Source organism: Desmodus rotundus, chromosome 13 (assembly GCF_022682495.2).
Source record: "Desmodus rotundus isolate HL8 chromosome 13, HLdesRot8A.1, whole genome shotgun sequence".
Classification (NCBI taxonomy): Eukaryota; Metazoa; Chordata; class Mammalia; order Chiroptera; family Phyllostomidae; genus Desmodus; species Desmodus rotundus.
Genome location: NC_071399.1, coordinates 40,706,333 through 40,728,663, shown reverse-complemented (window position 1 = coordinate 40,728,663; position 22,331 = coordinate 40,706,333). Strand labels below are relative to the sequence as shown.

The 22,331-nt window shown below is 37.0% G+C and overlaps 1 protein-coding gene across 2 annotated transcripts in view; it reads left to right on the top strand.

Moving 5' to 3' along the window:
• Positions 1-22,331, top strand: part of PCCA (propionyl-CoA carboxylase subunit alpha) — a 473,714-nt gene that overhangs the window by 345,718 nt on the left and 105,665 nt on the right. For both annotated transcript variants that reach the window (XM_024578839.4, XM_024578842.3), the window contains one exon: positions 15,376-15,474. In XM_024578839.4, the coding sequence (XP_024434607.2) occupies positions 15,376-15,474 (99 nt within the window). Of the gene's footprint in view, positions 1-15,375; positions 15,475-22,331 lie in introns of those variants that run through there.

Sequence of the window (22,331 nt, the reverse complement as noted above, 5' to 3'; positions counted from 1 at the left end):
TGTCTCTGCCTTCATACACAAGTCCTTATATTTTCTCTCCATCCATGGATCTCACTCCTGTTTTCCATCCTTTATCCAGCTTAGATTTCTTGGCCTGTCATTATAGTAATTCACTTACAAATAACCTCAACTTTCTCAACCATGAAATTCAAACTCAGAAAAATTTAGCTTCCCACTCTCTTTATGGCTACATCGTACAAGGTATTTGAACACTGCTGAAGAAAATCCCATACCAAGGGTAGATTTATATCATTACATGGGCATGATGTCCCACTGCCACTGAGCATCCAACATTGTGTAGCTGTTTTGATATTTTTCTAATAAGCTCACTCTTCTCTATTTTCCTCAGTGACTATTTTATATCTTGATTTCTGTATTCACACTTCCCACTTTACTTCTTCAGTTGATGTTACTCCTGAATATCCCACTTCTGTCCACTACTGATCGTCTAGACCCGGTCACCATAGTTTTGTTTTTTAATTCTCACCTGAGGCTATGTTCATTGATTTTTGTTTTTTTTTTAGAGAGAGAAAGGGAGAAGGAAAACAGCAGGGATATGTGGAGAGGGGGGTGGAGAGAGAGAGAAAGAGAGAGAGAGATATCAATGTGAATGGAAACTTCCTATACATGCTCTGAATGGGAGTTGAACTGAAATGCAGGTATATGCCCAGACTGGGGATTGAATCTGCAACCTTTTGATGTACAGGACAATGCTTCAACCAGCTGAACAACTGGGCCAGGGCCTGGTGCCAGCATAATTTCTTTCTTTCCTGCCTTTTTTTTTGTTTTGGTTTCATCAATTCATTCTCTAGCCAGGATTATCATTTAAAAATTGGAAGATAATCATGTCCCTCTCCAAATGGAACCCTTTTATACAGGTGATGCTCCAACCAATGGAGCCACACCAGCCAGGGAAAATGGCATGAAATTTTATTTGAGCCCCAGAGTATTATGTCATTTGTCATTATTCTTAGTCTATTCTTTTTATCACTGCATTGAATTTATGTATTTTGTTAGGTTTTACTGTTTTCAAAGTCTGAACCGGTGTTTGAGCAAAACAAAATATTCCTTTCTATTATTGGAATGTGACACATCATAAATTAACTGTCTAAATATAGCTTAAATAAAAGGGCTTTGTAACCAAAAAACCATAGAATTTTAGACCTAGATGACATCTCTCAGCGTTGCTGTTTCAGGTCCCTCATTTTCCAATGAGAAAGAGAGATGATCTGAAATACATTGTAAAAATAGGTGCCATAGATGAAATCAGTAAACCTATGAACAGACAAATTGACGTAGGTATTGCTCTGTTAACCAAAACAAAATTTTAAAAGAACACCTACTGTTTGTTGTATGCCTTTTAGTGAAAGGTCTAAAGTAGATATTGACTTTCTGCTATAATGAGAGAGGAAATTAACACATACTTATCTTCACTTCAAGATTTTTAAATATACACTCTGACCAAGATGGAGGCATAGGTAGATACACTTTGCCTCCTCATACAACCAAAAGAAGGACAACAACAAATTTAAAAACAAAAAATAACCAGAACTGACAGAAAGTTGAACTGTATGGAAGTCCGACAACCAAGGAATTAAAGAAGAAACATTCATTCAGACAGGAGGGGTGGAGACAGGCAGCCAGGGTGGAGAAGATGCTCAGCAAGGCTTCACATCTGGAGGACTGGGCAGGTGAGGCAGCAGCTGGTGGAGCGGGAGGTCCCACATGTGCATGCAGGTAAACTGGGAAGAACAACTGGGGAGCAAGACAGACCAGGCAACCCAGGGTTCCAGCACAGGGAAATAAAGCCTCAAAACCTCTGACTGAAAAAACCAGTGAGGGTTATGTTGGTGGAAGAACCTCCCAGTATCACAGGAGAGTTCATTGGAGAGGCCCACAGGGTTCTAGAACATATGTGAACCCACCCACCTGGGAATCAGCACCAGAAGGGCCCAGTTTGCTTGTGGGTAGTGGAGGCAGTGACCGAAAGAGGGGTGAGAACTGAGCAAGCAGTGTTGTTTCCTCTCAGAACCCTCCCCCACATACAGCACCACAACACAGCTACTGGGTTTCCCTGCCCTGGCAAATTCCTAAGGCTCCACCCCTTACTATGTAATAGGTGCTCTGAGACAAAAAAATATGGCCCAAATGAAATAACAGATCAAACCTCCAGAAAAAATACAACTTAGTGACAAAGAGGTAGCAAACCTATCAGATGCAGAGTTCAAAACACTGGTAATCAGGATGATCACAGAAATGGTTGAGTATGGTTGCAAAATAGAAGAAGAAGTGAAGGCTATGCAAAGTGAAATGAAGAGAAATGTATAGGGAACTAAGAGTGAAGGGAAGGAACCTGGGACTCAAATCAACAATTTGGAGCATAAGGAAGATGTAAACATTCAACGGATTAATGAAGAAACAAGAATTCCAAAAAATAAAGAGAGGCTTAGGACCTCCAGGACAACTTTAAATGTTCCAACTTTTGCATAATAGGGATGCCAGAAGGAGAGGAGGAAGAGCAAGAAATTGAAAACTTATTTGAAAACATAATGAAGGAGAAGTTCCCCAATCTGGCAAAGGAAATAGACTTCCAGGAAGTCCAGAAGCTCAGAGAGTCCCAAAGAAGTTGGACCAAGGAAGCACACACCAAGGCACATCATAAATACATTACCCAAGATCAAAGGTAAAGAGAGAATCCTAAAAGCATCCAGAGAAAAGGACACAAAGGACACAGTTACCTACAAAGGAGTTCCCATAAGACTATCAGCTGATTTGTCAGAAGAAACCTTACAGGCAAGAAGGGGCTAGAAAGAAGTATTCCAAGTCATGAAAGTCAAGGACCTACATCCAAGATTACTCTATCCAGCAAAGCTATTGTTTAGAATGGAAGGGCAGATAAAGTGCTTCCCAGATACGGTTAAGTTAAAGGAGTTCATCATCACCAAGCCCTTATGTGAAATGTTATAGGGACTTATCTAAGGAAAAAAAGATGATCAAAATATGAACAGTAAAATGACAACAAACTCACAACTATCAACAACTGAACCTAAAAGCAACAACAACAACTAAGGAAACAACTACAACAGGAACAGAATCACAGAAATGGAGATCACCTGGAGGGTTATCAGTGGGGAGGGGGAGGAGAGAGAATGGGGGGAAGGTGTAGGGAATAAGAAGCATAAATGGTAGGTAGAAAATAGACAGTGGGAGGTTAGGTATAGTATTGGAAATGGAGAAGCCAAAGAATTTATATGTACAACCCATGGACATGAACTAATGGGGTAAGGGGAATGCGGGTGGGCTGGAGGTGCAGGGCAGAAAGGAATAATGGGTTAGGAAATGGGACAACTGTAATAGCATAATCAATAAAATATTTAATAAAAAAGACTTTTAAATATATATGTATATAGGGCAAAATTTCAAAAGTATAAACAGGTTTTCATTGAAAAGCAAGACTCCCTTCTATCCTATCCCTCAGCCCTTCTGCTCCTCTTATACATTAGTTCAGAGATAGTCGATACACATGTACAGCTTTTCCCCTTAAATGATAGCATACTTTATACACTATTCTTTGGGATGGTTTCATATAGTATGTGTAGAGATGCCTCATTTTTAAAGAGGGGGCACTAAGTTCTTACATTTTACAAGATGTAGTTATATAATATGGACTTTAAGGGCATCTTGGCTAGGTATAAAACTGGGGGCACCATTCTTTATTTTTTAGTACTTAGACCACATGGCTTTGTGGTCTTCTGTTATCAGTATTGCTCTTGAGAAATTAGATTGGCCTGAGGTTTTATTCTTGTTTGTGCGTGAATTCTCATCTTTGCCTAAATACCCACATATTTCTTTTTATTTTTAAAATTCCATAAATATCATCATTCTACAAATTCAATGTTTTATTTATTTTGAAAAGTTTTACCCTATTGTATCTTTGAATTTGCATTTATTTTTTTTCTTTTTAAGCCTTTTTGAAGAAGACTTGTGTTTTCTTTTGATCTCATTTCTCCCTTCTCCATATCTGTTGTTTTCTCTATAAATTGCTTTTATATTATTGGTCTTTTCTGTTTTGTTTTATATGATTTATCCATGCCCTTGTCTTTTTAGTCACACATTCTATTTTTGGTTCCTCTTAATGTGGCTTTTATCTTTATAGTGTTATTTTTTCTTCATTTTTTTCTGAGTTCTACCAGCTTGATTTTCATTTCCTTCTGTTGTTGTAAAATCTCTTCTTTGAACCTTTGTTTTTCTTATTTGAGCTCTTTTTTTTTTTTTTAACGAGGGGTCACATTTCCTATGGTTGTCTTTCAGACTTTGTAGAATTATTTATCCGAACTCTTCCTGTGCTTATTTGTGTAGTTTTTGTGTTATATGCTGTTAATTTACCATTTTTTAGTAAAATATTTTTTGTAGTTTGTGTGCAAAGATCCAGTCTTGGCTATTTTCTGATTATTATGTTGTAGTAGGGTAGGTGTTTGGATATAAGCATGGACAATCTTCAGGTTTTCCTTGTTAAGCTTGTTACCTTAATACCCTCTCACCAAATCTGTTATTTTGTTTGAGGTTTCATTTCCCATTTGCTTTTGGCATTGAAAAGATAGGATGGTTCTTAATGGCAGGTTCTTAGTGTCATAATAAGGAAATGCTATTTTACATATACTGCTCCAGGCACCCTTTGGTAAAGAATTAAGTGTAAACAATATATGAAGCATAGTAACAGGAATTCTTTAGTTCAGTCTGTTCCTACATTTCTATATTAAAATGTGGGTCAAAGAAACATTTTCTACCTGTCCTATAGCTTATACTTACATCTAGATTTCACACATTGATTGATAGCATCAATAAAGTCATTGCATCTGCTGTTCAAAATTATGTTTTTCGGGAGAAATCTGCTTGTTCCTTGAGGCCTGAGAAAGCATATGATGGCTTTCAGCATGTTCTCTTTCCTTATTAAAATTTGCAGATATGTTTTATAGTTTATGATTTGGAGCTGTGATGGCTTCATTTCTTCAATTAGATAGTGATGTTACAAAATTATACTCATTACTTACCATGTATATGAGGAAATGTTTCTTTATTGTCTATCATAAGTAATCTTTTCATAAGCCCTTTACATGGTGTAGGGGGCATGAGGGAAAAACTTGGCATTAAACAGGATGTTTGACTCTTGGTTTAAATAGTCTCTTTCAGGTGCCGTAGTGTTTCTGGTCTCTTCTCCTTCCTCCAGCTTCCACTAAGGTGTGGTCTCTGGCTGCATGTAAAAGGAGCTTTTGGGGAGGTGGTCAGACTCCCCTCATAACTACAAAGATAGAGAGGAGAACTCAGACCCACACAGTCCTTACAAGGAGAACTTGCACTGGTGACTGTTGAGTAATGATTCATCCTGTTCATCTTTGAAGAGGCTTCTCCTCCCTACAATTATGGTTACTCTTTGCCTGTAGTCATAGAGTCCTGTGTAGTACTTGGCCTTTGTCCTGACCTAGACCTTCTCTAGTCATCCTATCAGGACAAGTAGAAACTACTGGATTCCTATCATAATAATGTAGCCTCTCTCTCCAGCTATGGTGTAATGTCATTGCTCTGACACCAGACACCACTTTAGGAATGCCAGGAAACCTAGTACTGGGCTGTACTAGAAGCCTGCGGACTTTCCTACATTGTTTTCCAGAAGTAGCCATCCAACCTAGATGTTTTTAGGGTACTTGATACCTGTCAGAAAATTTTTACCCATCTTTCTGCACTGCCACCTCCCTCTCTGTTCCCAAGGTCCATGCAGGAGAGGAAATAGGGAGGACTTTGATCTCTGGTATCTTCACCTTTCCTGCCATCTTTCCTTTATGTAATGTACAGGGACCTGAAAGGACCATTTTTAATTTTCACATTTCTGTCTAGAAGGAACTGTCCTTGTATCCTGCTTGACAAGTTACCATTTATGTCAACTTGTACAGTAGCAGAGGATACAAAGAGACAAATCAGTTTTTCAGGAAGGGATTATACATCAAATATAGTTCAAAATACTATTTTCAATTTTGGATGACATAGATTTTTCTCCCTGTGTTTCCATTTTTTAAAGTCAGATTTGAGGTGTAATTTATATAAAGTTACTGTTTTTAATTGATAGTGTGATTGGGCTTTGACAAATATATATAGTTGTGTAATCAAGAACAAAATCAAGATTGAAAACATCCCATCACCCCAAAGTGCTCCCTCATACCCCTTCCCAGTCAGTTATCCTCCTACCCTTAGACCCTAGGAATCGCTGATCTGATTTCTGTCATATAATGTCACATAAAGGGAATTATACAGTATATATTCTTTTGTGTCAACCTTCTTTCACTTAGCATAATGTCTTTGATGTGATTATTGCTAATTACCTTTTCATTATATTAATTGCATTAATTGCTTTTTCATTGTATCTGTTAATCAGTTCATTGGACATTTGTGTTTTTCCCAGTTTGTGGCTGATATAAACATTCTAATATATATTTTGCTATCATAAACAAACTTCTATGTGTTCATGTGAAATTCTTTGTATATACATATCTTTTTACTTTTCTGGAGTTCTCTGAAATGGGTCTATTATATTGTATTCTTCCAGCACTATATGAAAATTCTAATTGTTCCATGTCTTTGTCAGCTCTTAGTATTTTGTTACTCTTTTTTCATTTTAGCCATTCTAATGGACATGTAGTGCTATTTCATTATAGTTTTAATTTGCCGTTTCCTAATGACCAATCAGTGATGTGCTTGTCATTTATTTTTCTTCTTTGATAAAATCTCTGACCAGATTTTTTGTCCATAAAAAGAAATTTAGTTGTTTTTTTACTGAGTTTTAAATGAGAGTTCTTTGTATATTTTGAATACAAGTCCTTTATCAGAAATTTGTTCTGTAAATATTTTCTCCCAATTTGTGGTTTGACTTTTTTTCCTTTTCTTAACATTGCCTTTCAAGCAGAAATTTATAATTTTGATGAAGTCCAATTTATCTGCTTTCATTTGTAAGATTTTTCTTTTTTGTGTCCTAAAGTCATAAATATTGTTTCTCATATTTTCTTTCAAGGTTTTATAGTTTTAAGTTTTATATTTAGTTTTGATAATTTTGATTTTTTTAATTGTTTGGGACTTTTTTGACTATGGATGTTCATATTGTTCTGGTACTATCTGTTGACAAACTATATTTCCACATTTAATATCTTTGCACTTTTTTTTTTTTGCAAAATCAACCAGCCATTTATATGTGGTTTTCTGAACTCTCAAATTTGTTCAATTAATAAATATGTATCCTCAGACAAGGGCCTGATCTCCAAAATATATAAAGAACTCACACGACTGCACTCCAGGAAGACAAACAACCCAATTAAAAAATGGGCAAAGGACTTGAACAGACACTTCTCCAGGGAAGACATATAGAGGGCCCAGAGACATATGAAAAGATGCTCAGCCTCACTAGCCATCAGAGAGATGCAAATTAAAACCACAATGAGGTACCATCTCACACCAGTCAAAGTGACCAGCATAAACAAATCCACAAACAAATGTTGGAGAGGATGTAGAGAAAAGGGAACCCTAGTGCACTGTTGGTGGGAATGCAGACTGGTGAGGCCACTGTGGAAAACAGTATGGAATTTCCTCAGAAAACTAAAAATGGAACTGCCCTTTGACCCAGCAATTCCGCTGCTGGGATTATACCCTAAGAACCCTGAAACACCAATCCTAAAGAACCTGTACACCCCAATGTTCATAGCAGCACAATTTACAACAGCCAAGTGCTGGAAGCAACCTAAGTGCCCATCAGCAAACGAGTGGATCCCAAAACCATGGTATATTTACACAATGGAATTCTACGCAGCAGAGAGAAAGAAGGAATTTATACCCTTTGCAACAGCATGGATGAAACTGGAGAGCATTATGCTAAGTGAAATAAGCCAGGTGGTGAGGGACAAATACCATATGATCTCACCTTTAACTGGAACATAACAAAAGAAAAAAGCAAACAAAATATAACCAGAGACATTGAGGTTGGGAACAGTCTAGCAGTGGCCAGCGGGGAGTGGGGTGGGGACAGTGGGAAGAGGGGATTGCAGGAACTATTATGAAGGACACATGGACAAAATCGGGGGGGGATGGTGGGGGTGGGGGAGGGAGGTGGGTTCAGCTGGGGTGGGGTGGAGGGAAGGGGAGAAAAGGCATACAACTGTAATTGAATAAGAATAAAAATTGAAAAAAATAAAATAAATATGTATCTTCTTACACCAGTATCTTAATCACTGTACCTTTATGGGAAGTCTTAAAATCAAGTGGCATGAGTTCTCCAATTTTGCTTATTTTTTAAACTGCTTTAATATTCTATATCATTTGCTTTTTTTGATATATGCTTTTATATTTTTATTTTTTATTTTTTAATATATTTATTGATTATGCTATTACAGTTGTCCCATTCCCCCACCACTCCACTCCATCCTGCCCACCCCCTCCCTCCTACATTCCCCCCCTATAGTTCATCTCCATGGGTCATACTTATAAGTTCTTTGGCTTCTACATTTCCTATACTATTCTTACCCTCCCCCTGTCTATTTTCCACCTATCATCTATGCTGCTTATTCTCTGTACCTTTCCCCCCCTCATCCCCTCCCACTCCCCTATTGACAACCCTCATGTTCTAGTTGTTTGCCTAGTTTGCTCTCATTTTTGTTTTATGTGTGGCCGTTAATAACTGTGAGTTTGCTGTCATTTTTACTGTTCCTATTTTTGATCTTCTTTTTCTTAGGTAAGTCCCTTTAACATTTCATATAATAAGGGCTTGGTGATGATGAACTTCTTTAAGTTGACCTTACCTGAGAAGCACTTTATCTTCCCTTCCATTCTAAATGATAGCTTTGCTGGATCCTGTAATCTTGGATGTAGGTCCTTGCGTTTAATCTTGGGTAATGTAATTATGATGTGCCTTGGTGTGTTCCTCCTTGGGTCCAGCTTCCTTGGGACTCTCTGAGCTTCCTGGACTTCCCGGAATTCTATTTCCTTTGCCAGATTAGGGAAGTTCACCTTCCTTATTTGTTCAAATAAGTTTTCAAGTTTTTCTTCTTCCTCTTCTCCTTCTGGCACCCCTATAATTCGGATGTTGGAACATTTCAAGATGTCCTGGAGGTTTCTAAGCCTCTCCTCATTTTTCCGAGTTCTTGTTTCTTCATTCTTTTCTGGTTGGATGTTTCTTTCTTCCTTCTGGTCCACACCATTGATTTGAGTCCCAGTTTCCTTCACATCACTATTGGTTCCCTGTACATTTTCCTTTGTTTCTCTTAGCATAGGCTTCATTTTTTCATCTGGTTTTCGAACAGATTCAACCAAATCTGTGAGCATCTTGATAACCAGTGTTTTGAACTGTGCATCCAATAGGTTGGCTATCTCTTCCTCGCTTAGTTGTATTTTTTCTGGAGCTTTGAAGTGTTCTGTCATTTGGGCCTTTTTTTTTTTTTTTTTTTTTTTTTGTCTTGGCGTGTCTGTTACTTTAAGGGGCGGAGCCTTATGTGTTCACCAGGGCGGGGTAATGCTGGTCACTGTGCTGTGATGCTGTATGTGGGGGAGGGGCCAAGAGGGAGCAATGGTGCCTGCTCCACTCTCCACTGGATCCCAGTCACTCCCTCTGCTACCCACAATCAAATTGGGCCCCTCTGGTGCTGGTTCCTGAGTGTGTGGGCTTGTGCACACTCTAGGCCCCTGTGGGTCTCTCCAACGACCTCTCCCCTGAGGCTGGGAGTCTCTCCTGCTGCTGCCCCAACCCCCACGGGCGTTTTCAATCAGAGGTTTGAGGCTTTATTTCCCCAGGCTGGAGCCATGGGTTGCAAGGTCTGCTTCGCTCCCCGCCGTTCATCTGGTTTATCTATGCGCGAATGTGGGGCCGCAGGGTCTACTAGTGCTCAGACTGCCTGCCCCGTTCGTCCCACACTCTGCCAGTCTGGGTCCTGCCACAGCTATGCGAGTCCTCTCCACCCAGGTGCCCGTCTCTGCCCCTCCTACTGGTCTGGATGTATGTTTCTTTTTCATTTCCTTGGTGTCAGTCCCCCTTGCTGTTCGATTCTCTGTCAGTTCTGGTTGTGCGAGGAGGCGCAGTGTGTCTACCTATGCCGCCATCTTGGTTCTCCATATTTTTATTTTTAAATATATTTTATTGATTATGCTATTACACTTGTCCAAATTATTCCTCCATTGCCTCCCTCCACTTGGTACCCCCTATCCTCTGTGGCAATGGCCATTCATGTCCATGGGTCATGCCTATAAGTTCTTTGGCTACTCCATTTCCTGTACTGTTCTTAACCTTCCCCTGTCTATTGTATACCTACCAACTTGTACTTCTTAATCCCTACAACTTTCCTTCCATTCTTTCCCTTCCTCCTCCCAACTGATAATCCTCCAAATGATCTTGATCTTGATATCTATGATTCTCCTTCTTTTCTGCTTGTTTGCTTAGCTTGTTGTTTAGATTCAGTTCTGGATAACTGGACATTTATTGCCATTTTAATGTTCATAGTTTTGATCTTCTTTTTTTTCTTAAATAAGTCACTTTAGCATTTCATATAGTAATGGCTTGGTGAATGATGAACTCCTTTGGTTTTACCTGGTCTGGGAAGCATTTTATCTGCCTTTCCATTCTAAATGATAACTTTACTGGGTAGAGTAATCTGGGTTGTAGGTCCTTGCTTTTCATCACTTTGAATACTTCTTGCCACTCCCTTCTAGCCTGCAAAGGTTCTTTTTAGAAATAAGTTGACAGCCGTATGGGAACTCCTGTGTAGTTAACTCTCTCCTTTTCTCTTGCTGCTTTTAAGATTCTCTCTTTACCTTTAATCTTTGGCATGTTAATTATGATGAGTCTTGGTGTGGTACTTTTTGGGTCCATCTTGTTTGGGACTCTCTGTGCTTCCTGGATAATTTTATGTCTCCTTCATCAAATTAGGGAAGTTTTCTTTCATTGTTTTTTCAAATAAGTTTTCAATTTCTTGCTCTTCCTTTTCCCTGTCTGGCATCCCAATGGTTCGAATGTTGGTATGTTTGAAGTTGTCCCAGAGGCTCCTTACCCTATCCTCATTGTTTTTTTAATTTCTTTTTTCCTCTTGCTATTCTCATGGAATGTTATTTTATTCCTTATATTCCAAATCATTGATTTGATTCTCGGCTTCATCCACTTGATTGTTGATGCTATATAAATTTTTCTCTATTTCATTTAGTGTAACCTTCATTTCGACCTATATCTTTTTTTATGTTGTTGAAGCACCCAGTGAGTTCTTTGAGCATCCTAATAACCAGTGTTTTGAACTCTGCATCTGATAGATTGCTTATCTCCATTTTGTTTAGTTCTTTTTCTGCAGTTTTGTTCTATTCTTTCATTTGGGCCATATTTCTTTGTCTCCTCATTTTGGCAGCCTCCCTATGTTTCTTTCTATATATTAGGTAGAGCTGCTTTGACTCATGGTTTTAGTAGCATGGCCTATTGTAGAAAAGTGTACCAATAAGTTACATGGGGCAAAGCCTTATGTATTTGCCAGGGAGGGGCAACCTGTGTGAACCAGATTGATGGAGTCTCCAATAAGGTGTCATCCCTCTGTGGCTCTGTGTGGGAGAAGGCTCAGAGAAGGGACAATACCACTGCTTGGCCTCTGGAGTTTGGTCCGGGAGGAAGCTGTGCCCTGGTACTCACCCTGATGCCAGACACTTCAATTTCTCCTTGTATGTCACTGGTGTCCTTCCAGTTGCTGCCCCAGTGCTAAAACCCGGAGTCCATGTAAGTCCTAAGTCCATAGCAGACCCTTAAGGATAAGACTCCTGAGAATCCTGCAGTTTCTCCCACCACCCCAAACCCCACTGGTTTTTACAGTCAGAAGTTATTGGAACTTACTTCCTGGCACTGGAATCCTTCTCTGGGTGGTCTGGTATGGAGCTTGGATCCCTCATTCCCAAGGTATTCCTCCTGATTTTTATCTACCACATATGAATGTGTGACTGACCATTTTGTGTCTCTGCCCTTCCTACCCATCTGGATGAATGTGAATTGTTTAATTCCTTGTTTGTTGGATTTCCATACAGCTTGATTTTCTGACAATTATGGGTGATATATGTTTTGTAGTCTAGTTGTATTTTTACTGTGGTTGTGCAAGGAGGTAAGCCATATTTATCCATACCTCCATCTTGATCAGAAGTTTCATTTGATTTTATATATATTTTGGAATCAGCTTATCAATTTCTACCAAAAAACAAGCCTGCTGGATTTTTTAATTGGAATTTCACTGAATATATACATCAATTTAGGAGACAACATATCTTAATACTAAAAGTCTTCTAATTTATGAAATATATATTCATTTTTAGGTCATCTTTAATTTCTCACAAAAGTACTGCTTCCAGTTTCTGAAAAATTAAAATTCTTCTCCCTCTTTATCATTTGTTATTCACTTTTTAAGAGCTTTATTGAAATCTAATTCACATACCTTACAATATGTCCATCAAATTGTACAATTGAATGGCTTGCAGTATATTCACAGAGTTGTGAATCCCTCACCACAGTCAATTTTAGAATATTTTCACAATGCTAAATAAAAAGTCCCATTATCTATAGTCGTCACCCCTCAGTCCCTCCATCCATTTCCAACCCAGGCCCTTCTCAAGGCAATCACTAATTTACTTTCTGTCTCTACAGATTTTTCTCATCTGGACATTTCATATAAATGGAAATAATTCATGGTCCTCTGTGACTGGCTTCTTTCAGTATGTGTTTTTAGCCTCATTCATGTTGGAGCATGTATCAATATTTTATTTCTTTTTATTGCCAAATAATCTATTGTGTGGATATATCATATTTTGTTTTAAACATTCATAAAAATGTTTCATTTCATGTTGTAGTAAATTTGTTCACCCTCTAGCATTATTTGAGTAAATTAGTTTTCTTTCCTCAATTTCCCTTCATATGCCCTAAAGATGACAATTGCAGTTTCATTTTTTAGCCCTTTTGATTGAAATTAATATAAAATACAAATTTTAAATAATTATTCAAAATCTTTTGCAGCCTCTAGCTTTTTTAGAACAAAACAAATAAAACTTTCATAATTTATTATTGAACATTTTTATCCTTTTAAATTTAGAGCCATTTCAAAGCAAATATTTTCAGCTTAATAAGATATTTTTAATACTAACTATCTCTAAACCTCTATTTGTTAAGATCCTCTTTTGGAAGTCTTTCATTATAAGGAGATATTTAATTTGAGAACAGGGGCTAAATAAGATGATTTTAAAATGTATTAGTGCTGCTTCAATCAAAACTACAATCTTTCTGCTTCCCAGATGTTTATCATGTAGTGTTTTAATAGTAACTAATGTCTGAGATAGTATGATTATCTGACCTTATTTTTAAAACTTATTTAAGGATAGGGTTGAAAACAATTAGAGACAGGGCAAGGGGGAAATATTTAGGAACTACTGTGACAGATATATTGGTAGCAACTTTCATATATTAACTTATTTAATTTCTATATCACTCTCTCAGATATTTTTACTATATTATAGTTTAGAAACTAAAGCTCAAAGAGGTTAAATACTCCAGCTTTAGTAAACAACAATAATTTAGTAAAACATCAATATCAAGTGAGACTCAGACGTACAACATACTGGTTAGAAATTGTGTAATTTACAAAATGGCATCCCTAATATTTAAAGTACCACCTGGCATCATGCATAGTTATTAAAACAAAATAATGCTGAATGTAAACTGTAATTGAAAAATAAAGTTAAAAAATATCTCAAGTGAGATTCAAGTCAGTCTAATTGCAAAGCCATTTTTTTTTCTTTTTCTCTCAGTTACTGAATGTACTGTATATACACAGAGGCCACTAAACCCAGAATCACAAGTGAGTGAAGCAATTATATAAATACCGAGGTGAGCAAAAGTACCTTTATAGGTGTGAATACACAAAAACACAGAGTTTATTCTGGTACTATTATTTAGTCATTATTGTATTATTTTCTGTCTGAAAAACTGTAAATGTACTTTTGCCTGCCCCATGCATGTCCTACTGGTATTTCATTACATAGCCAGTGGCATATCTTTGTTTCTATACTTTATGACCACATTATAGGGAAAAATATGTACATAAATACTTATTCAAACAAATACATCTGTGTATATATACACATGTTCTAAGCAGGCCTGTATTTTCTTTATTTTAATGAGTGTCTTTCAAGAAAATTAAGTGATGATAGGGGAATTGTTAGGGATCATATATCTTGGCTCTGCTACCTCCACTAGGTTTATTTTGAAACTTTAACAAACTTAAATATCTCCTTTGTTAGGTTGTGTACTGTGGACTTAAAATAGTAATGCCATTTTTAAATCTCATTAAAGAATTAAGGGATGAGCACTGACCTGCATTACTCAGTTGGTTGAGTGTCAGCCTGAGAAGTGAAAGGTCACCAGTTCCAATCCTGGTCAGGACACATGCTTGGGTGGCAGGCCTGGTCCCTGGATGGGGCATGTGTGAGAAGCAACTGATTGATATTTCTCTGACACATTGATGTTTCCTTCCCTCCCTTTCCCCTCCCTTCCCCTATCTCTAAAAATAAATAAACAAAATCTTTTAAAAAAAAGAATGTAGAAAAAGGTTTTAAAAAATAGCAGGGCATGAGTGAGTGAAAAGGAAGAAATAACTAATAGTACTTTTATTTTAAATTAACTTTGATTTATTTCTATTTCAGTTTTATGTTATTTGTTTGGAAGTTAAAATTTTTCTTTTATCTGTATTAAAAGATTATAGGGTATTTTTGGTATCTCCATGACTGATGATTAGATTAAATTAGTCACTTTTGATCTACAAAAACATGATCGAACTTTGCAAAGTTCAAGATGAACTTTTAATATTCAACACCAAAGAATTTTGCCTAATTAAAGCTTCTGTTTAATTAAGACAACAATGCATATTCCTTCATTAAAATTAACACAAAAAAGTTCTTTCTTGGTCCTTGGAGAGGATATTATATGCAGGCCCTGTTGTGTGGGTTGCAAAATGTCACTAGAATTTATATGCATTAGTTGTCTAATTGCGGTAAATGTAGCATGTCCACATAGGTTTAGAGTTAGAAGGCTGTTTGTTACTTACTAGAAATTACTTGAAACCTCAGTACCCGAAGGCAGCTGTGCCCAGGTCCTTCACCTCTCCCCAGAGATGGCTAAGAAGACTCTTGTTGGACCCTGTCTTTCATGGCAGGAGCAGTAAACATGACAGGTTGTTTGGGAGCCATCTGTTTAAAATGGCTGTTGCTTTGTATGCAGCAATGAACTTGAGAGCAGTTTTCTGTCTTTCTTCATGGTAACAGTCTTATTTGGTGTCACAACAGGTGGAAGTTGATGGGTCGAAACTAAATGTGACCAGCACGTGGAACCTGGCTTCACCCTTACTGTCTGTCAACATTGATGGCACTCAGAGGACGATACAGGTAAATGTTCTGATGATTCACTTGGAGGACTCCATTAAGTCAAAAATCCTTAGCAGTTATCTATGTGGTTAATACCTACAGATATGATAGGGAAAACCTGCATTTTATCCATCTAGTTCACTTTATAGTTGAAAACACTTTTTCTTATTTTAGAGAATCTTGACTCAAGTCTTATTCAGAGAAATCAAAGCTTGCTTTTTTCAGGCAAACAAGGAAGGTTAGTATATTATACTTTGTTATAGATAAAGCATTCTGCACGTTTTTCTAAAAATATTAGATTAGTAGTTTTCCTTGCCATTGTAAAATATGACTGGCTTTGTTCCCTTCCTTTTCTGTGTAATTGAAATTGTGTGTATTAGACCATCAGAAATGTCAGCTATTCGGGTTGAATTGCCATAGCGTGTTGATGCTTTTTAAAAAGTGAGTAATCTTAATTATTAACCTTTATTTTTCCCTCCAATATAATTTTTTTGCATTAATGAGATGCCTTGAAATCCAGAGTTGATGAAATGTTCTTTGTAATCAGTGACCTCCGTTTTAAAGTAGGAAGCTATAAAAAGAGATTCTGCCAGAATTCCTTCAGCTCACCTCATAGTTGAGATTTAGGGTTCTAGGAAAAACAAAACAAAACAAAACACAATAGAACATGTGGCTATCACATGCAAAAAAAAAATAATAAACTCTCCATAGCATTAAATTCTCACTCTTTTTTTATGAAAATATTCTTAGATATTCTTAACTTGATTTTACACAGGACACTGATTTTTAAAACCTAAAAAACTCCAGAGAATCACATATAGAGACTACTCTGCAGGAGGCTCATATGTACTTGTCTCTATTAGAGGTTGTACAGCAGAGGATTCCAGAATCCCTCACTAAATATTTGATCACTAAACCAATTTCCAAGCCAGGTTCAACCTATATGGTTCTAAGAAACAGTAAACTCTCAGTTATGAGCCCTGTATTTTAACTTTGATTGTTAAATTGTGTGTGTGTGTGTGTGTATGTATGTTTAGAGAGAGGGGAAGGGAGAGAGACAGAGAGGCAGAGAAACATGAACATGTGAGAGAAACATCAATCGGTTGCCTCTCACACATGCCCCAGCTGGGGACCAGGCCAGGAACCCAGGCATATGCCCTGAGCTGGAACTGAACTGGTGACCTCTTGCTTTGTGGGATGACACTCGACCAACTGAGCCATGTTGGTCAGGTCCCAGTATATTTTTTTTCTCATATTTTCTTTTATATTCTCTTTAATTTTTTAAAAATTTTTATTCCTGATTTTAGAGAGAGGGGAAGGAAAGGAAAAAGGGAGGGAAAGAAACATCCATGTGAGAGAGAAGCATTGATTGGGTGCCTTTCGTACACTCCCTGACTGGGTACCAAACCTGCAACTCAGGCACATGCCCTGATTGGGAATTGAACTGGTGACCATTTGGTTTGCGGGACAATGACAAACTGAGGTGCACCAGACAGGCTTCTTTCACATTCTAAGTATGAAGTTAAAGACTTTGAAACCCTTAAAAAATATCACTGAATAACTTTACATCACTTAAGTTTAGGTAGTGTGTCTTTACAATGCATGGTTTTTAATATTTATTTATGTTCCATAGAATATATTCTGCACTGAAGGTGCTGTTGCTCAGGCATTAGTGTGATTTGACCAAGGGCACATAGTATGACCTTTCAGTAGTAAGTAGAGAGACATACAAAGTTCTACTATCCAAATCTTTTTATCATGCTATTTTCTGCTTCCTTCTCAATGACTATGCAGATAGGTGTCTTAATGGTACTTTTACATGTAGAGTTTCTAGCTAAATTAACACTGGATATGTATTTAGAATAATCCACAGAAGTCATTTTTGGAGCACAGTGATAATGCTCAGTAAATTCTTTTTTATTCTTGTAAGGTTTTTGCTTTAAAAAATTAGTGTGAAATAAATGTCACCTGAAGGCAGCCCCTTGACTCTTAGAAGGAGGTCATGGCTTCCAGTTAAATGCTCTCTCATTGGAAGGAAATAAAAGAGGGGAAGTGAATGGAATAGTGAAAAAAACAAAAAGTCATTTACCTAAAAAAAAAAAAAAGTAAGGAAACTTGTTCCTTATGAGAATAGATTAATTTTACTTACTTTCTATGAGCATTAAAATTCAGAATGGAGTCTTTTTTCTCCTCAAAATGCTAACAGTTATCGTAAGAATAACACATAGTGCCTATTGTATATCAGATACAATGCTAAGCACAGTATTCTATTAACTCATTTCACCTTCATAAAAATTGTATGAAGTAGGTACTATTTTTTATACTGTATTAAATGAGGCAACTGAGTCTCAGAGAAAGTGAAATGACTTGTTTAAGGTCCTATAGCTAATGGAGGGTACAGCCAGGATTTAAATGCAGACAGTCTTGCTAAGGGTTTATTTTGTTAAGTATTACAATATGCTGAACAAGCTAAGTAGCTCTCTGTGATTACAAAGCTAGCAAGAAGCTGAGCAGAAATTTGAACTCTGGAAGTGGGTCCCCAGACTTTATGCTTCAAGTTTGTTTAGTTTTTTTCCATAAAATAAAAGACACGTTTTTCATTTTCACCAATAACTGTATTGATTTAGATATTTTGAGTACCTTTGTTGGCTATCTCCCGCATGGTGTAACATTGATTGTTCTCATTTAATGTCTCAATTTGATCGCCATCAACTTCAACTGGTCTACCTGACTGTGGAGCATCATCCAGCAAGAAATGTCCAGCATGAAACTTTGCAAACCATTTTTGACACATTCAGTCAGACACAGCACTGAACAACTCTTTTTATTTTTTGCATTTAAATTGTGTTTTTACCTTTCTTGTAATAATAAAGCATAATATGCCAGGAATGTTGCATATTTTCTTCCATCTTCAGTATGAAAATGGCTATACAAAAATTCACCAATTTTGATAATTTTTTAATGCATGCTGATATGACAGCTGTCACAATACAGTCCAACAAAATTGTTTCAAATGAAGGTAAAGACAACTAAGTGCACTAGAGCCATCTAATGGGAAAAGCCAAACAAACATTTTGACCAACCCAATATATAGTACTTTTTAGTTTTCCCATAGATTTCTTCAAATAATAATTTACCTCTCATTTATGCTTTAAATTAATGATGCTTACATGTTAGTGTGCTTCAGAATCAACTAGAAGATTTGTTAAAACTCAGATTGTTAGACTGACCCACAGAGTTATTCCAGTTTAGTAGGTCTGGCCTAGGTGTGCATTTCTCATAGTTCCTAGGGAATGCTGATCCTGCTGGTCCAGGGTCCAGAACTTGAGAACCACTGCTTTAAACCTTTGCAATCAGTCAATAAACTGGGGAATGATGAGCAAAAGTGAGGTAATTAGGAGCCAAGTCATTTGAAACCTTTTTAATTATAGTGTGGATTCTGCTTTATCCTTTGGCCAGTGGCACCCATGGGAAAATTTTAATTAAAGAAGTGATGAGGGAAACGAATTGAAGTTTAGAAAGAGCTCTTTTTGGGGTTGCATTGTGGAGAGTGAATTGAAGAAGAATGAGACCGGAGGCAAAGAGAACTTAGGAGGTATTAGAGAAACAGAGGGAAAATCATTTTGTCTGGAAAATATTAGCAGTGAGAATAGTCTTGTGTGATGAAGAGATGTCAAAGAACAACAGGAGAAAGAACTGGTGGCTTCACAGTGTTCTTTGGTAATTTCTGTTCTGCCTGCCTCTAAACATGGGCAAATCTTCAAGCTTTATTCCTAACACCTTTGTTCTTCTATGCCAATGTCCTAAGATACATTGCCCAAGAGTTTCAGCTCACTACCTCCAAGCAAATAGCTATGAAACTACTACTGTGTGTTTGGATTTCTCTTATACTTGTTTATGGTAAATTTGGAGAATAGGATGGATATTACCACAGGTACTTCAAGTGGTTTTACAGTATAACTGATGTCCTTTTTTCCTTGGATTTTTGTACATACATTTAAACTTTTTATTATTAAGTGCTTTATATACACAAAACGGTATGTATTAAGCTAATAAAAGGCAAAGACTAATACAATGAACCCGTTTACCCATCATCTAGGTTTACCCATCAACCTTTTTCATCTCATGGCACACATAAACTAATTTCTAAAATTCTGTGGCACACCAAAAATATATTTTGTTGCCAACTTAACAAAAAATAGGTATAATTTTGATTCATTTACACTGGACAGCTATTGTTGTGTGGGCTGTTGTCATTTTTTTAAATTTGACCATCTAAGGGAAAAGAGGTCAGTGCCCCTGACTAAAGAGTCAGGTGTTACATGTTTTAAAAATTCTGTGATACACTGGCTGAAAATCTCTGATCTAGATTAAAATAATAAACATTACCAATGCTGTTGGCTTTTCTTTGAACAGCCTCTTAATTAAATCCTCCTTCCTCCTGTCCCCAGAGGTAACCACTATCCTGATCTTTAAATTTTCACTCCATTTCTTTTCTTTAGAGATATTTACGTGAACAGCAAAACTATAAACAATACATCATTTAGCTATTTGTGTTTTTGAGCTTCATGTAAATGGCACCATACCCTCCATACTTCTGAGAGTCGCCTCTTCCCCCTATTGTTTGTGAGTTTGATCCATATTGATGCATGTAGCTTTAGCATGTAGCATCATAGCATGTAGCTTATTTTCATGCTATGTTATTAAATCATACTAATATACCACATTTATTTATTCTTTTACCCCTAAGACATTTATGTTATCTACTTTATCACAAATAATGCTTATGTGACCATTCATCTACTATATGTTTCCTCCTGAAATAAGAGTTTCTCCAAGGAATATGCCAGTAAAATGGCTGGGTGTTGGGAGCAATGCATTCTTCTTCTTTTTTTTTCTATTTTAAAATTTATTTTAAATTTAATTAATTAATTTTTATTGTTCAAGTACAGTTGTCTGCATTTTCCCCACACCACTCACCCCTCACCCTATCCATCCCCACCTCCCCTGATTCCACCCCCACCCTTGGTTTTGTCCATGTGTCCTTTATAGTTGTTCCTGAAATCCCTTCCCCTTTTTCTGCCCATTATCCTCTCTCACCTCCCCTCTGGTTACTGTCAGATTTCTCTTAGTTTCAATGTCTCTGGTTATATTTTGCTTGCTTGTTTGTTTTGTTGATTAGGTTCCACTTAAAGGTGAGATCATATGGTATGCACTCTTAATCCTACATGGTAATGCCAAATGCTTTTCCTTATGTTGCCATACCAATTTACATGCCTACCAGTAGTGATGATAACATTAGTAACATGAATAAGAAGCTAACTTTATTGTATACTTACTATGTCAGGCACTGATTCTTCTAAGCACTTCTTAGTGCTTAATTTATTTAATCCTCACAGCAGTCCAATAATGTATGTACTAGTGTTTTCCCTCATTTTGTAGTTGGGAAACTGAGGCCGGTAGAGTATAAATTGTTTGCCCAAGGCATCTGCTGGTAAATGTAAAAGCCAGAATTTGAACCCAGAAATCTGTGCCCTTAACAATTATACTTCATGTCCTAGTGAACCCTTGGTATTTAGACTAAAGTTTTTCCTGACTGGTGGATTTAAATAGTATCTCTTTGTAGTTTTAATGTATATTTCCCTGACTAGTAATGACATGAGCATTAGAAAATATTTTTATCTATCTATTTTAAATATAGTTATTGACAGTCTTGTTTTCTCTTCTGCAAAATGCCTGTTCATGGCTTGTGCTCATTTTTAAAAATTGAATTGTTTGTCTTTTTTCTTATTGATTCATAAATGTTCTTTATATCTTGTGGATTGTGATTCTTTGTTGGTTATATGTGTTACAGATAACTTCTCCCAGTTTGTAGCTTGTAATTTTACCTTTTTAATTTAACCAAGTGAAGTTTTAAATCAGAGATTTAATATCAATATTTTCACTCCTTCCTTTTATGGTTTGTGTATTTTGTACTGGATTAAACAATCCTCTTCCACTCCCAAACTCATAAAGACACTTGCCTATATTTTCTTCTAAACCTTTTAAATTGTGCTTTTTTCACATGTAAATCCTTAATCTCCCTGAGATTGATTTTTGTGTGTGCTATAAGATCCAGTTTTACTTTTTAAAGTGGTTAACCAGCTGTACTTATTTCTAGTCATGTTTTTCTCCCCTTTACCAGCTTGCTACCTTCTCACCTTTCCACCCCCCTATATTCTTTAAATGCTTATTGTTTCTATGAAATGTTTCTCAATTAAATGTAAACAAAAAGGTGATTTTTCCCTTACCAGAAAACTCTGATCATTATATTTGATTTCACAAGCTCTCTGTCAGTCACTCTCTTTCATTTTTCATATCTCTAGGGAAATCTTAGCTACTTAAAGTGTTTGTGTGCTTATGTGTATGTTTTGCAGGCCAAGGATATTTGAGGTACACCTTAGGAAAGCGTGTTCATGAAATGGGAGGTGGATTGGGAAGCATTCAGATAGGGAAGTAATGGGAGCTAAGCATGGGAAAGTAGATCAGAGGAGTCAAGTTGTGAATGAAGGGCTGATCATGGGTCCTGGGGTGGGCAGCACCCTCCATTATGAGCATTAAGGTGGCACCAATGTGGCAGTGCTTGCAAATTTAAGCAGTAAGAGGAGGGGGTCCTGGAATTTTCCAGCCCAGGCTAGAAACCCTTATGGCTTCCGGCAACTGGATGTCCAGTCTCAGATGGTGGGGTGATTTTGGTGATGACAGTGTGCCTGTCCTGCTGAGTGTTAGTACACATAAATGGGGAGGTGGCCCTGGGGGTCTCACAGGGCTGGACAGAAATCCTGTTGAACAACAAAACTTGTAAATGATTTGCTAGGATTATTTCTATATTGAAAATT